Source organism: Rhinolophus sinicus, chromosome 3 (assembly GCF_057876585.1).
Source record: "Rhinolophus sinicus isolate RSI-liver-muscle chromosome 3, RSI-T2T, whole genome shotgun sequence".
NCBI classification, from domain to species: Eukaryota; Metazoa; Chordata; class Mammalia; order Chiroptera; family Rhinolophidae; genus Rhinolophus; species Rhinolophus sinicus.
Genome location: NC_142503.1, coordinates 170,023,432 through 170,039,070, shown reverse-complemented (window position 1 = coordinate 170,039,070; position 15,639 = coordinate 170,023,432). Strand labels below are relative to the sequence as shown.

At 37.5% G+C, this 15,639-nt stretch overlaps 1 protein-coding gene across 6 annotated transcripts in view; it reads left to right on the top strand.

Annotated features, from left to right (window-relative positions):
* WDR89 (WD repeat domain 89) overlaps positions 1–14,848 on the top strand; it is a 46,136-nt gene extending 31,288 nt beyond the window's left edge. For 5 of the 6 annotated variants that reach the window (XM_074327393.2, XM_019733539.3, XM_088797362.1 and 2 more), the window contains 3 exons: positions 899–5,123; positions 7,231–7,458; positions 11,061–14,848. In XM_074327393.2, the coding sequence (XP_074183494.2) occupies positions 930–2,093 (1,164 nt within the window). In that variant the 5' untranslated portion in view covers positions 899–929 and the 3' untranslated portion in view covers positions 2,094–5,123; positions 7,231–7,458; positions 11,061–14,848. The remainder of the gene's footprint in view (positions 1–898; positions 5,124–7,230; positions 7,459–11,060) is intronic. The other variant, XR_012494655.2, reaches the window with a different exon arrangement.
* Positions 14,849–15,639: the final 791 nt, after the last annotated feature.

Genomic DNA, 15,639 nt, shown 5'->3' with positions numbered 1-15,639 from the left:
GTTGTAGTAGTTTCCTATTGCTGCTGTACAAATTACTCCCAACTGGGTGGCTAAAAACAAAACAAATGTATTATCTTACAGTTCTGGAAGTCAGAAGTATAAAACATACTTGAGTGATATCATCACTGTGTCTCTTGAGTATGCACCAAGTGGGTCTTTACTCGTACACAAATCCTGAGGGCTGCATTTCCATCTGGAACACTAAAGGGAGAGGTTTTCTTTTTTTTTTTCCTTTTCCAGTTTCTAGAGGCCCCCTACTTACTGACCACCTTTGCCTAAACCAGCAACGTATCTCTCTGCCTTTCTTCCATAGTAGCGTCTCCCTCTGACTCTCATCTTCTAGTTTTAAGGACACTCATGATTACATTGGACCCACCAAGATACTCCAGAATAATCTCCCTTTTTTTAAGGTCAGCTGGTTAGCAACCTTAATTCCATCTGCAACCTCAACTTCCCTTGGCCGTGTAACCTAATATATTCACAGGTTCCAGGGATTAATCATGTACATTTTGGGGGGGACCACTTTTCGGCCTACACATCTACGTTTATATTCTAAAGTGTAAGGCAGCTGGGACCAGGAGACAGTGACTCCGAAGTGGAGACCCTGGCTGATGCTGCGGACAGTGAGGAGGACCAGTAGGGTTTGAGCTGAAAACAGTTCCTCAGCAGTGTGTGTATATGTCTTTGAATTTCTTACTGGCATCAAGTGTATATGGCAGATATGGTATTCAAGAGTGAATTAGAAGGAGGCAATTGAGTTTTAGTTACATTGTAGTAGGGAGATGATTAAAATGTTAGAATAGATTTTACTTGTTTTTATGCCAGCCCTCAGAAGGAAATTGTTCTTAATTACAATTTTAGAGAAGTTTTGGTTTTAATTTTTTTGTTTTTATTACAGATTTTTGCTACCCTTGGATGCCACTCCTGATATGGAGAAGATTGAGGAACAATTTGCTAATCTGAACATTGTTAAACGTTCCTCAGGAACTGAAGAGCCTACTTATCTGCTTGGCATAGACACATCAAAGACTGTACAAGCAGAGAAAGGAAGTTTGGTTGCTGTTTTATGTTCTAATGGATCCATCAGAATATATGATAAAGAAAGGTTAAATGTACTGCGAGAATTTAGTGGATATCCTGGATTTCTCAATGGAGTCAAATTTGCACATTCTTGTGACTGTGTATATTCATCATGTACTGATGGCACTATAAAATGTTGGGATGCTCGATTAGCCAGTGAAAAGCCGGTCCAGCTGTTCAAGGGTTATCCTTCCAATATTTTTATCAGTTTTGATGTAAGCTGTAATGATCACGTCATTTGTGCTGGTACAGAAAAAGTTGACGATGATGCATTGTTGGTATTTTGGGATGCACGAATTAATTCTCAGGATTTGTCTACTACTAAAGACCCTCTTGGTACCTATTCAGAGACACATAGTGATGACATCACTCAAGTATGTTTTCATCCCAGCAATCCCAACATGGTAGTCTCGGGTTCAACTGATGGCCTGGTAAATGTATTTGATATTAGTGTTGATAATGAAGAGGATGCACTGATTACAACTTGTAACTCAACTTCATCAGTAAGCTGTATTGGGTGGTCGGGGAAAGATTATAAACAGATATACTGCATGACACATGATGAAGGATTTTGTTGGTGGGATCTTAATCATCTGGATACCGATGAACCAATTACACGTTTGAACATCCCGGATGTCAGAGAAGTAATTAATGTGAAAGAAGGTATTTTGGATTATTTGATTGGTGGCATATATCATGAAAAGATGGACAAATTGTTTATTGTTGGAGGAGCAAACACAGGAATTATTCACTTAATGAGCTGTACTACATCAGGATTGATCCATATGACCAGCCTTCAGGGAGGTCATGCTGCTACGGTCCGTTCTTTGTGTTGGAATATGCAGGATGATTCTTTGCTAACTGGAGGAGAAGATGCACAGTTGTTACTTTGGAAACCTGGAGCGATAGAGAAGACATTTACAAAGAAAGACAGCATGAAAATAGCATCCTCTGTGTACCAGCGAGTTCGAGTTCACAGTAGTGATTCTTACAAGAGAAGGAAAAAACAGTGATGTTACATTGGGAGTTTACTTGATAGGTTTTATTAGTTGCAAATCATTACTTTTATATACTATATGTGAAAGATATCTTTCAAGCTCATATGTAAAAATAAGCCAGTTAACAAACAGCCCTGGGAAAATGTTGAGAATGGTTTATTTCAGGCCTTCACGTATTTTAATTTTTTTTTTAAGTCACCAGTTGAGTATATAATCAGTGAGTTGAAAGTAAAATTACATTACTCATTTTAAAAACCCATCTGTTAGTAAATGTTGAGTTTGAAGAAATAGCTTTGATCAAGACTTTTTAGAAGTAGATGGCTGGTGTGACTTAAAAGAAAAACAGGTGGTTTGGACTATATTTTTTAAGCTCAATTTTTTACATTTTAAATCATCTTTATTACTTATAAAAGCAAATAAGACCATTTTGTTCATTTAAGGAGCTCCTACTTGCTTAATACACATAGATTACATTGGATATTTAAAAATAAACATTCTGAGTCTAAATAGAATTAAACTTTTTTGAAATAAAATTATTTCAATCTAATAAAAGTATGCTTAGTATATATTTGTATTTATAATGTTGGTTAAACTGTAAACAGGTGTTTCACCGATGAAAAGGAAATTATCTTGCAAAATTCATTTGAAGTATGGTGTCAGATGAGTGCTAGACTTAACCAGGGTGATCACTTCATAAGGTATATACATGTCTAATCACTGTGTTGTACACCTGAAACTAATATTGTATGCCAGCTGTAATTGGAAAATAAATTAATTTTTAAAAATAAATCATTTTGGGGGCTGGCCTGGTGGCTCAGGCTGTTGGAGCTCCGTGCTCCTAACTCCGAAGGCTGCGGGTTCGATTCCCACATGGGCCAGTGGACTCAAACCAAAGTTGTCGGTTCAACTCCTCGAGTCCCACAAGGGATGGTGGGCAGTGCCCCCTGCAACTAAGATTGAACACGGCACCTTGAGCTGAGCTGCCTCCCGAATGGCTCAGTTGGTTGGAGCGCAGGCTCTCAACCACAAGGTTGCCAGTTTGATTCCTCGAGTCCCACAAGGGATGGTGGGCAGCGCCCCCTGCAACTAAAGATTGAATATGACACCTTGAGCTGAGCTGCCACTGAGCTCCCAGATGGCTCAGTTGGTTGGAGCGCGTCCTCTCAACTGGACCTGGAGTTGAGCTGCATCTTCCACAACTAAGACTGAAAGGACAACTTGAAGCTGAATGGCACCCTCCACAACTAAGATTGAAAGGACAACAACTTGACTTGGAAAAAAGGCCTGGAAGTACACACTGTTCCCCAATAAAGTCCTGTTCCCCTTCCCCAGTAAAACCTTTTAAAAAAACGAAAATAAATCATTTTGAGACTCAAAGTGAATATACAAAAATGAAAGTATTTATGATAGCAGAATGACTGTTTTTATTTCAAAAAGACCCTAATATTTTTGATAAAGTTTTCTTCCATAGTATTTTTATCCATAATCTTAAAAGAATTTTTATTTACTGTTACTGTTTTATTCCTTTTAAACATTTCTCCAAAGAATTTTAATTAAAAAGTTAATCTTTCTAAAGATTTGTTATGTTTAATTAAAAATAAAAATATTTTTATAAAAATTTATAAAATATTATTATAAAATATTTTTATCTTTTCCATTGGAAATAGTGCCATGAAAAACAAATGTTACTTTAGAAACTCTTACATTTCTCCTTAAATGGTAATGACATCTCTGAGACTGTAATACTGGGGGACATTTTTAATTTTCTATGGAACAATGCAGCTTACGTTTAGGCTGTGATCTAGCTTAACTCACTTGAGACTAAACAATAGGTAAGTCACTGTTAAACGTATTCAAAACTTATAATCCTTCTTTTGAGAAATTGAGCTCTTCTTGCTGTTGTCCACACCATAAATCTGAAGGTAATTCTGGACTTTTCCCTTTTCTCCTCACTAGTGAATCACCAAGTCCTATGCAATTCCACCTCCTAAAATCTGTCAGCTGTCCTTCGCTGTTACTACTACTGCCTTAGATAAGACTGTCATCATTTCTCACCTAGATTACAGATCCTGTCTCTAATCTCCAAATTCATTCTTCACACCACTTCTAGGCTGAACATCGAAAACACAGATTTGATAATGTCTCATGTTGCTTAAAATCTTTCATACATTTTGATTTTTTTGATAGAACACTGTAAAAATTAGAAACCATGCTTTCAAGATTATTTCGGATATGAGAATACTGTGTTGTAAATGGGAAAAGCTGGTTAAACAGACTTGGAGAAATTGCATTTATAAACAACAGGAAATAGGAATATCAGAATGACAGCTTTTAAAAATACTTAAAATTCAAAAGTAATTCATAGAGTTGGAAAATGCAAGTGAAGAAATATCTCAGTAGAACTCAGTAGACAAAGTGAGAAAAGATAAAAACCACAGAAGATAAATATAGGGGTCTAATATCTGACCAAAAGTTTTACAAAATGAAAAAAAAAATGTAAAGGGGGTGCAGAGCGATTATTGAAATGATGTAAGAAGCTATTCCAGAACTTCAGTCTTTAGATTGAAATGTCTAACACAGTGTCAAGTATAATGAATGAAAAAAACACATGAAGGTATAGCTCTGAGGTTTCAGAATTCAAAAAATAGAGAAAATCTTAAAAAGTTTCCAAAGAGATGGGGAAAAACAATCACTTAGGAACAAAAATAACATCTGCATTAGACTCCTCATTAGCAAATCTGGATGATAGACAATGGTGATCAATGCCTTCAAAGTTCTGAGGACAAATTCCAGCTATCTGAACTTACTCTCTTCAAACTCATGAAGCCAATAGATTACAATAATTTTTTTGTGAAACATTCCTTCGTACTTGCTCTCTGAAACTCAGGAACCAAAGTTGTTTGGACTGACCAGATCTATCACAGAGTATTCATTGCTACCCAAACTCATTGGCTGAATCAAAAATAAAAGATTTGGATTTCAGGAGATACTTTTCCAATCCACATGTATGATTCAATGACCGTCAAACTGCCGTCAAGTGTAAAGGTAAAAACATTTTCAGACATACAAGATTTCAAACTACTTTTTATGCAGCTATTTAAAAGGCTACTAGAGGATGTATCCCACAAAAAATAAGGGACTAAATCAAGGGAGACAAGATACCAGAAATAGGCACCAGCCTAGCATAGTGGCAGGATAACAGCTTTGCAGCAGGATTACAGTATTCATTCCACATTGGAACGAGAGGACAAAAGATAACGAGGGAGACGTCCACGGAGAAAAATGAACTGATAGGTTACTCAATGCATTCGATCATATGGGAAATGGTATAAGTGGGTTAAACCCACTTATACTGTGTTGGTGAGGATGTGGAGACATTGAAAGCTTCATACACTGCTGATGGGAATGTAAAATGGCATGGCTATAATTTGGCTATCCCTCAATTAAACAAGAGTTGCCATTTGACCCAGCATTTCCATCCCTAGGTATATGCTGAAGAAAATTGAAAACATAGGCCACACAAAAACTACATGAATGTTCATAACACCATTATTCCTAATAGCCTAAAGATGGAAATCGCCCAGATATCTCTCAATTGATGAATGAGTAAAATATGTTATATCCATTACAAGGGAATATTATTCAGCCATTAAAAGGAATAAAGTACTAATACATGTTACAAACTTGGATGAATCTTGAAAACATGCTAAGTAAAAATAGCCACAAAAGACCACATATTGTGTGATTCCATTTACATAAAATGTCCCAAATAGTCAAATCTATAAAGAAAGAATATTAGTAGTTGCCTAGGCCTGGGAGGTGGGAGTGGAAATGAACAGTTGTTGGGTGATAGCTAAAGGGTATGGGATTTCTTTTAGGAGTGATGAAAAATTGTGATTTTTAGAATCACAATTCTAAAATTGTGATTATGGATGCACAACTTTGTGAATACATTAACCATTGAATTATATACTTTAAATAGATTAAATGTATGGTGTGTGAATTATCTCTGAATAAAGCTATTGTCCAAAAAAATAAAAGGATAAACCAATATGAAACAAAAAGCCAGGGCGACAATGTTAATTGTTGACAAAATGGAATTTAAGGCTAATGTCATGTTGATTCCACAACCAAATGAAAAATGAAGAAAAAAGTTGGGTCCGTTTAATTTATGAATATATATTCAGTTAAAATATTAGCTAACCAAATCCAATGGTGTATTAAAAAATTACCAAGTAAGATTTATCTCAGGAATACTATTCGAATGACTCTACATCAGAAAACCTATCACAGTAATGGACAAAAAGGAAAAAAAAATCATGATTACCTTAATTGATACAGAAAAATGTGGTAAGGTTTTGACTAGTGAAAAATATAAACATCAAATTATCAATAAAATGACTTCTTAGAAGGGAATGGAACTGGGTTTAGAAGTTAAAAAAAAGGAAGGATGAAAGGGAGGAGAGAGAAGATAAGACAAAAATATTTTAATAGGAAAGACAAGAAAATTACTTTGAGAGGATATTACAACTCTGTCAGAGAGTTTGAGAACCAATAACCGGCACAGGGAAAACCATGCAAAGGAAAAGGGGTGGGGGGATAACTTTTAACTCCAAGGGGTAAAATCTGTATAAGTAATGCAATCATAGTACGTATACTACTTGACCCAGTAGTGAAAATATTTATTTATAATAATGTAAGCACAATATTGATTTAATGAAAAGTTGTAGAATTATATTGGGAGCAGCGAAGGGAAGTGGAAGGGGTGTGGAAATGCTTAGTTTTCCTCTTCCATAATAGAAAGTTAACATTCTTTCTATGGATAAATCAAGAAAATAGCAGTATAAGCATATTATTTGGAATCATGTAAGTAAGTCACCTGCCACAACTGCTAAGAGTTGAAAGTGGTTTCCTGTGGAGAAGAGAGAAAGGCAGAAGAGAAGGGCTGGGGGACTGCTGTTTTTGTTGGTCTTTGATTTCTGCTATATATACATACCTGGCGGTAGAATACCAGGCTACTTTGGCTGCAAAGAACAGCTCAGTTCAAATTGACCAAATAAGGAACTTCACATAAAATACTTCACATAAGTCCAGAAGCATTTCCAGGGTTTGGTTGTTAATGTAAATTCTTCCCACTTTTCTGTTTTGCCAGTCTTCATTTTTCTAGCTTCATGTTCACAAGATGACTAAAATCAACCAGTGATCTTATCCACACTCACCAATGTCCAATGGAAAAGGGACTTTGTTTGCCTGTGATTCTTTGCCTAGAATAGTCACACTCAAGAGAAATGTGCTCACCACCAGCTGGCCCAATCCTGGTTCACCGCCTGTGGGGCTGGAGCTCCTCTGAAGCACATGAGTTCCAAGAAGGGTACAGAAGGTAGGTTGGGTTGATGAACAGTTGTTCTACAGGTACTACTTGATTTCAATTATGTGTATGTGTTACTTCAAAATAATTGTCATTTTAACATCGAATCAAATGTAAGATGTTTGTAAGGTAATAATTAACTTGCACAGTTTTACTTTAATCAGTATGCATTAAATGCAAACTATTCTACCTTTATTGGACTATTGTTTAGAGGAGAGGTAGACATTTTTAAAAATTAAAAAAAGAAACTGAAAAATGGGCCAGATGATTGTTGTTGTCCTTTTGGCAAATTGTATGTAATCTGCCACTGCAATCAGCAATGTCATATTGAATCAATTTACTATTCAATTACTGACCCATTAGTAAATCTATCTTTCAGATACTCAAACCAACTCTCACTTATCTAGCTTTGAGATTAGTCATACATTATCTTCTGCACTTTAGTGCTGCCTGGGTTTTGTGCATTTCACTGCCCATTAGCTTTTATTGTGTAAAGTGTCAGAATTAAAATCATTTTGTAGCCCATTACCCTTCATTCTTCTCAGTCTACACCTTATCGTAAGTCAAAAAAAACACACACAAAAAAACCCTACTTGAAATCCCTGAATGCACCATGGAAAAATGCAACCATTCTGCATCGGTTTCATTATCTGAAAAATGGAGATTAGAGTATATGACAGAAAATGCAAATTATCTCCCATTATTCTTTTTTATAGTTATAAAACCCCCAAATTTCTATATGCTCAGAATAAAGATTATATTTCCCAGAATATTTTACAACTGTTTGAGGTTATAAGACTGTGTTGGAATAATAAGGTGTATGTGTAAACTTCTAAGAACCTACATAAAATGACACATATGTCCCCTCTCCTGCTGTCTGGAATGTGGATGTGATGGCTGGAGCTCTAACCAACATCCTGAACCATGAGGATGCAGGCCACAACTACCTTCTAGAGTAGTTGGCTAAAAGGAGTCTGGGATCCTGAGGTTTTGTGGAGAAAGAAACTGCTCTATTGTTTAAGCCACTGTTATTTCAGTTCTCTGTTACAAGCAGTGGAACCTAACTGATAACATTGTATAAACTTTTGAAGATTGTTGACATTACATGAGCTAATGCCTATAAAAACCCTTAGAACAGCCCGAGTAGCATAAGCAGAGAGTAATATTTATAATGTTATACTGTTTCCATGCTTTGGTAAGGTTGTTCCTCTGCCTGGCGGTTTGTTTGGCAAACTCCTCTTTGTCCTTAAGACCCAGATCAATCATTTCCTCCGCTATGAAACTTGTTCTGATCCCCACCTGGCAATTAATCCTCCCTTTGCCTTATATGACTTCTTAACCTTGTGTATACTTTTACAGCAACTTGCACACTTTTGTTTACACATTTGTCTCACTACTAAACCACTCATTAAAAACAAAACAATACAAAACTGGAATTCTCTTTCAATAAACCTAAAAATCTCATGGCTCATATTGATTCTTTTACTGCCCCTAAATCTATTATAATGTTCAACACGCCAATCTTGCAAACCACCACTCCCTCCCCCAGAGATCCTGATACACCATTCCTCCCCTCTCCTGGCCCACGCAGTTGATCAGGTCAGATAAATATCTGTTGGGCTGGGCACTGTAGTAGATGATGCTGGGGATAATAATATGCAAAGCACAAAAGTAGGAAGGATGAGGAAATGATTTATTCTGTTCTCAGGCACAGGCTGAGAAAAGATGATGCCTGTATTCTGAAAGAAAAAGTCTTTGCCCGATAGACTAGAGACAGGGAAAAAGAGCATCAAAAGATGAAATGGGCAGAAGGAACAACATGTGCAAAGGTGCAGAGTGTAAAATACGTGGTTAATTTTAGTTTTAAGCCCTGGACTCGGGCCTTCCCAAGTTTCTCTGCAAACACATTCACACAACATTTCTTAGGGTGAGTTACCTCTGCAGGTGGCTCATCGCATTTATTATGTCTTGGTTTTTTATCTTGTTAATTCTGAGGACACAGTTTCCCTGAGCTTGTTTTCTAGACTCAGTACCACTGGATAATGACTGAGTTGTCAGTATTACTATTCTGGAGAAATGGTCCTCAGTGCCAGTTCAAGGCCCTGCCGTCCACTCATCGTGCCATTATGTACCTTCAGGCTCATTCTCTTCTCTGGCATTCAGAGCATTTGTAAGATTGCCTTGTAAAAACTTGCCGGTTCGTTTTTAGCTTTGCATTTCTAGTTCACAGCAGGTTTGTCAGTTTTCTAACTCTTGTCTTTCATCTGTAGCCTCGGGGCAATGCAGCATTAATATAGCTTGAGTCTTGTTTGCTTGGTTACTTTTGATTCCAATAACCTCCTCGTTTATTAAACTAGTCTATGTATGAAGTTGCTATCTGTGTTTTCATTTCACTTTTCTAGGACAGAATACAGATTCCATATTTTCTTAGGGGCTTTGCAAATAATGTGTCTTGGCCCAGGAATTGAATGAAATCCTAACAGGTTTAACCAAGTACGTACTCTTTCTCCCAGAGACCCTCGTTGGCTATGAGTCCCACAGAGCCATGAGCCGGGCATGATTTGACTGTCCCGGAGCTGCAACACTCTGCCTGGCAACTCCTTTTGAAGTTGGGTTGAATTTTCTACAAGCCTGAAGGCTGTTCCAGGTCTCAGCACCATCTGGAAGCACCTGCTAGTGTGGTTTTTTTTTTGCTTCCGTTGTACTTGACTCACACACCTGTGCTGTTACACGTATGACATGCTGTCGAGTTTTGTTTCCTTTTTTTTTTTTTTTAAAGATTTTTTTTATTGGGGAAGGGAAACAGGACTCAACTGGGGAACAGTGTGCACTTCTAGGACTTTTTTCCAAGTCATGCTGTTGTCCTTTTAGTCGTAGCCGTGGAGGGCGCAGCTCAGCTCCAGGTCCAGCTGCCATTGCTAGTTGCAGGGGGCACAGCCCACCATCCCCTGCGGGAGTCAAGAATTTTATGTTGGGGACTAACATGATCAGATTTGTATCATTCTGTTCAGTGTAGACCATGGGAACTGATAATTCTCTAAAAGGCTAAAGTAGTCAAAACAGTACCAATATCAGAACTCAAGTTTTTGACCCGAGTGTAGCAGGTTTTCCACTAAACATGCTGACTACTCTAGCAATATATAAAAGGGCCCCCTATTTACCATATTAATCTGCTAGTGTGAATTTAAATTTTTGACTGAGAGACTGGGAAAGATTTCACATAATCACTAAGCAGCCTAACCTTGTCTTTTATCTCTTTTGAGGGACTTGCCTTTTAGAAGATACTTTTCTCTTGAATTCCATCTCCTCATTTGAATGGAAGAGAGTTTACAATTCATTCATTCTTTAGATATGTGCAGAGCATAATTTGCATGGAATAATTTGTTCTAGGGCCTATATCTTTTAAAAATTCATGCAATCTTTGTTAAGTCTAAATTTAATTTCTATTGATACAGTGTAATCCCATTTCCTCCAGTTTCTTTCAAAAGAGTATATATCAAGTCCAAGGTGTATGGACAGCAGCCTTTAGCAGGAGTTTGCTTTCTCCACGAGATAGTAACTACCCTCAGTGTGCTTAATACTCTCTTTGCTTCCACACCCCGCTCCCTGTTTAGATGCCATCAGCCAGCCTCCTGTGCAGCAGGCTGGCCAGCGGAGGATCTTTCACTTGATGTGTCAACACTTTTGCTTCCAATGGCTTGTGCCCAGGGTCCATGGGGTCTGGCAAAAGACAAGGTAAATACAGTCTTGCACTATTAGCGCCCTCTCTTGGCGTTTCCTACCTATAGCACTGCCCCACTAATCTAGTGGGACCTTATTATAATTCCAAGGGTTCCCCAGGTTCCCCAAATCCTCATGGTTGGTATGATCCTGTGTTACTGTCAGAGCTTTAGTCTGAATTTATCCTAGGGATGGTATCATTATTCTGGCGAAATTCATGTCATTGAATGTCTCTTTGCCATCTGTGTTCTACTTCCTGCTTGCTGGAATAAGAAGTGCTAAATTATTCCCTCTCATCAATGACAACACCCACTCCTGGGTTTAAGTTCAGTTTTTTACACTGTACCCAGCAACATGGTCTTTTAGTCATGCACTCATTCATTTATCCAGTTTGAGTGCTTATTACATGCCAGCTACTGTGCTCACTACCTGAGGCACAGTTGTGTGTTCTTTCATCTCGAATCTTCTGACCTAGTGACCCTGAGATTGGGGTAGGGGGGTGGGTGTTAAAAGTGAAAACCAGCGTCTTCACGGAGACTGGAAGGAAATGGAAGCGTCTACAGTTGCCAACATTGTAATTAATGCATCTTAAGTAAGAAGCTTAAACATATTTTAATGGTTATATATGAGCATGATTGCTATCTTCATTTAATTAGAGGGAAGGCGATATGCCACCTCTTAACATATTTCAGTAGAGTCCGTGAGAATGGGGCTATTCATTTAAAAGGTAACATGGTTCCTAAAAAATCTAAATATAGTATTACCGTATGATAAAGCAATTCCACTTCTGGGTACATATACAAAAGAATTGAAAGCAGGGTCTCCATGAGGTATCTACACACCCATGTTCAGTGTAGCATTACACGATTGCAGAGAGGTAAAAGCAGCCTAAATGTCCATGGACAGGTGAATGGATAAAGAAAATGTGGCACATATATACAATGGAATATTATTCAGCTTTAAAAAAGAAGGAAATCCTGTCATCTCCTACCACATGGATGAACCTTGAGAATATTATGCTGAGTGAAATAAACAACAGGACAGATACTGTATGATTCCACTTACATGAAATACCTAGAGGAGTCAAAATTATGGAAACAGAAAGTAGAATGGTGGCTGCGAGGGGCGCGGGGGAGGGAGAGATGGGCAATTGCTGTTCACTGGGTATAGTTTCAGTTTTGCAAGATGAAAAAGTTCTGGTAGAGACCTGTTACAGAACAATGTGAATATAAACTATTGAACTGTACATTTAAAATTGTAATTTAAGAGAGAAAATTTAATATTATGTGTTTTTTGCCACAATCAAAAATTAAAAACATTTGAAAAGTTAACATGGTGAATATGGAAGTAATTGCGGGTATGATAAAATGAGTGGTAAATTGGGGTCAGTTAGAAGATTGGGGTTGCAGACCTGGCAATGCCAATTCCTAGCTGTGTGACCTTGGGCTTGCATTTAACCCCTAAACCTCCGTGTCCTCACTGGTAACATGGAGATCATGTCACCGACTTTAAAGAATTTTGCAGGGGTTCAATGAGATGACGTGTGTGCAAGTTGGCAGGCCCTAATGCACTATTCAAAGTGAGGCATTTGGATGGTGATGATGGTGGGTTTCTCTATTATCGGGGTTCACTGTTGTGTCTGGCCACATCCGGGCATGGGGCATATTGAGGCACCAGCTCCAGCTTCTCTCTTCCATTTTTCCTGCCATATTCTCCAAGGTTACAGATGTTACAAGTGGAATGCCTAACCTGGTTGTTGATCCTCTTACCAGCAACTATCCTTACTTCTCCCCAGGCAAGTTCCACTTGTCTCAATTTTCTTATTTTAGTTAACTCAGTTATAGAATTTGAAAGATTAAATATAGACATGTAAGAAAATTGAATAGCAATGCAAGTTGGTGAACTAAGTCCTGACTAGTTCGGTCAGAGTAGCTAGTACCCAGCTGGCTCTTGAAGGACAAAAAAGATTTGAATAAACAAAACAAGGGGAATAGAAGGAAGGGTTGGCATTCCTGGTGGGAGGGAACCTCAAGAGCAAAATTTGTAGGAAAAAACAAATGAGGAAAGCTTAGAGGACAAGGAGAACACTGGCCCGCTTGAAACGATGAGCCTGAAAGATGAGAAGGGGTACAGATAATGGGGGTACTTTAGTAGCAGGCTGAGGGTATTGGATTTTATACAGTGAGGAGTTTAGTAATTTTGATTTGAGAATAGAGGAATGAGCTGTTCAATGTGGGTTTTAGACCAAAATAATGTATGGACCTACTGCAATTACAACAAAATTTCAATGAGTTGTTTAGGAGAACTCTATAAAGTGATACTGAAATTCAACCAGATGAATCATCAGGTGACAATAAGTAAGAAAAAGATTTAAAAATATAATGCAAGACGACTTGCCTTATCAATAAGCAGTGGTGGGAAAATGGGTTATTTATTTTCCCATCAGGGAAAAACATCCATCAGGTTCCCATTTCACACCATATACCAAAATTAATTCAAGCTCAATTAAAGAGTAGTGTAAGAGAAAAATAAAGTAAAAATTGAGGATAAATGTCTTCTCTCTGGATGGGTAAGGAATTTTTAGAGCAACAGAATCTCCTATATACTGCTGGTGGGATTGTTAATTGGTGCAATCATTTAGAAAAGCAATTTGCCCCATCTTGGTTCTATGACCCGATTTCACTTCTAGATACACACACAAACCCAAGAAACCATAGTACACAAGAAGATGTTTCCAGGAATGTTCACAGCACCACTGTTCAAGACAGTAAAATGCTGGAAACAATCCAATATCACAAAACAAGTGGATGAATAAAGTGCAGAACATTTATAAAAGGAATGTTACATAGCAGTGAAAGGAAGCTGTCTAAAGTATCTGTATCAACATGTTTAAATTAAAAGCACATCATGTTGGGTGAAAAAATTAACTTACAGAGGATAGCATACAGTATAATCCCAATTATATACAATCCTAAAATATGAAAAAAAAGTACCACATGTTGTTTAAGAATATGTACCTATTTAGTAAATGTATGACATCATGGGAATAAAAAGCATTAGATTCAGGGTTGTTGTAACCTCTGAGAAAGAAAGGATGTGATGGGAGAAGATTACACAAAAGGCTTCCACCATGTTGGTATTTATTTCTAGAGCAGTGTGGTAGGTACGTGGGTATTTGTTATATTACTCACTGTGGCACTTTGTAAGTCTGAATGTTTTGTGAAATAAAAGGTAAAGATATGGGCTGGCCCGGTGGCTCAGGCAGTTAGAGCTCCATGCTCCTAACTCCGAAGGCTGCCAGTTCAATTCCCACATTGGCCAGTGGGCTCTCAACCACAAGGTTGCCAGTTTAACTCCCCGAGTCCCGCAAGGGATGGTGGGCTCCGCCCCCTGCAACTAAGATTGAACACGGCACCTTGAACTGAGCTGCAGCTGAGCTCCCGGATGGCTCAGTTGGTTGGAGCGCGTCCTCTCAACCACAAGGTTGCCAGTTCAATTCCTCGAGTCCTGCAAGGGATGGTGGGCTGCGCCCCCTACAACTAGCAATGGCAACTGGACCTGGAGCTGAGCTGTGCCCTCCACAACTAAGATTGAAAGGACAACAACTTGACTTGGAAAAAAGTCCTGGAAGTACACACTGTTCCCCAATAAAGTCCTGTTCCCCTTCCCCATTAAAATCTTTTGTTTTTAAAAAAAGGTAAAGATAATGTATATTCCTTATAATAAATTAAAACATTATTTAAGTATGTGATTTAATCTTTACCACCAACCTCCAACCAAAGCCTAAAGGTATTCACTGTTAACAGTTCCAGAAAGTATATTCTCCCAGATATTTTCTAGACATTTACCTTTTCTAGATATCTGTATATTTCATGTCAGGTTTTTTCTAATGTAAATAGGACTACTTTACTTATAATTCTGTAATGCTTGCTTTTTTAAACTTAATATTTTAGACACCTTTCCATATGAGTACTTATATATATCCCTTATATCTAATGACTGTATAATATTCCATACTGTGAATGTGCCAGAATTTAATTATCTCTCAAATGATACATATTTAGGTTGTTTCCAATTTTTGTTATTAATATTCTGTAATAAATATTCCTGGTGAACCTTAGGAATATTTTTGTTTGAAAGATTTCCAGAGGAAAGAATTTTTAAGAGAAAGACTTTTTGGAGTATTTATACTTAGTGATGAAAGAAATCCTAAAGGAAATATGGTATACACCTCTATGTCAAGTCAATATATAAAAACTTTATGTAAGTCAATTACAAAAAACACCAAAACTATAATAGAAAAATAAACAAAGTACACCAATAGACAACTTGCAGAAAAAGCTATCTAAATGACTACTAAATACATTGCAAATAGTTTAACTATTCTCACTCTATGAAGGTATGACAATTAAGTTCGCAAACTCATCCTAGAAAAAGTGCTACATACCTCATTGCTGAATATCACTATAGTCA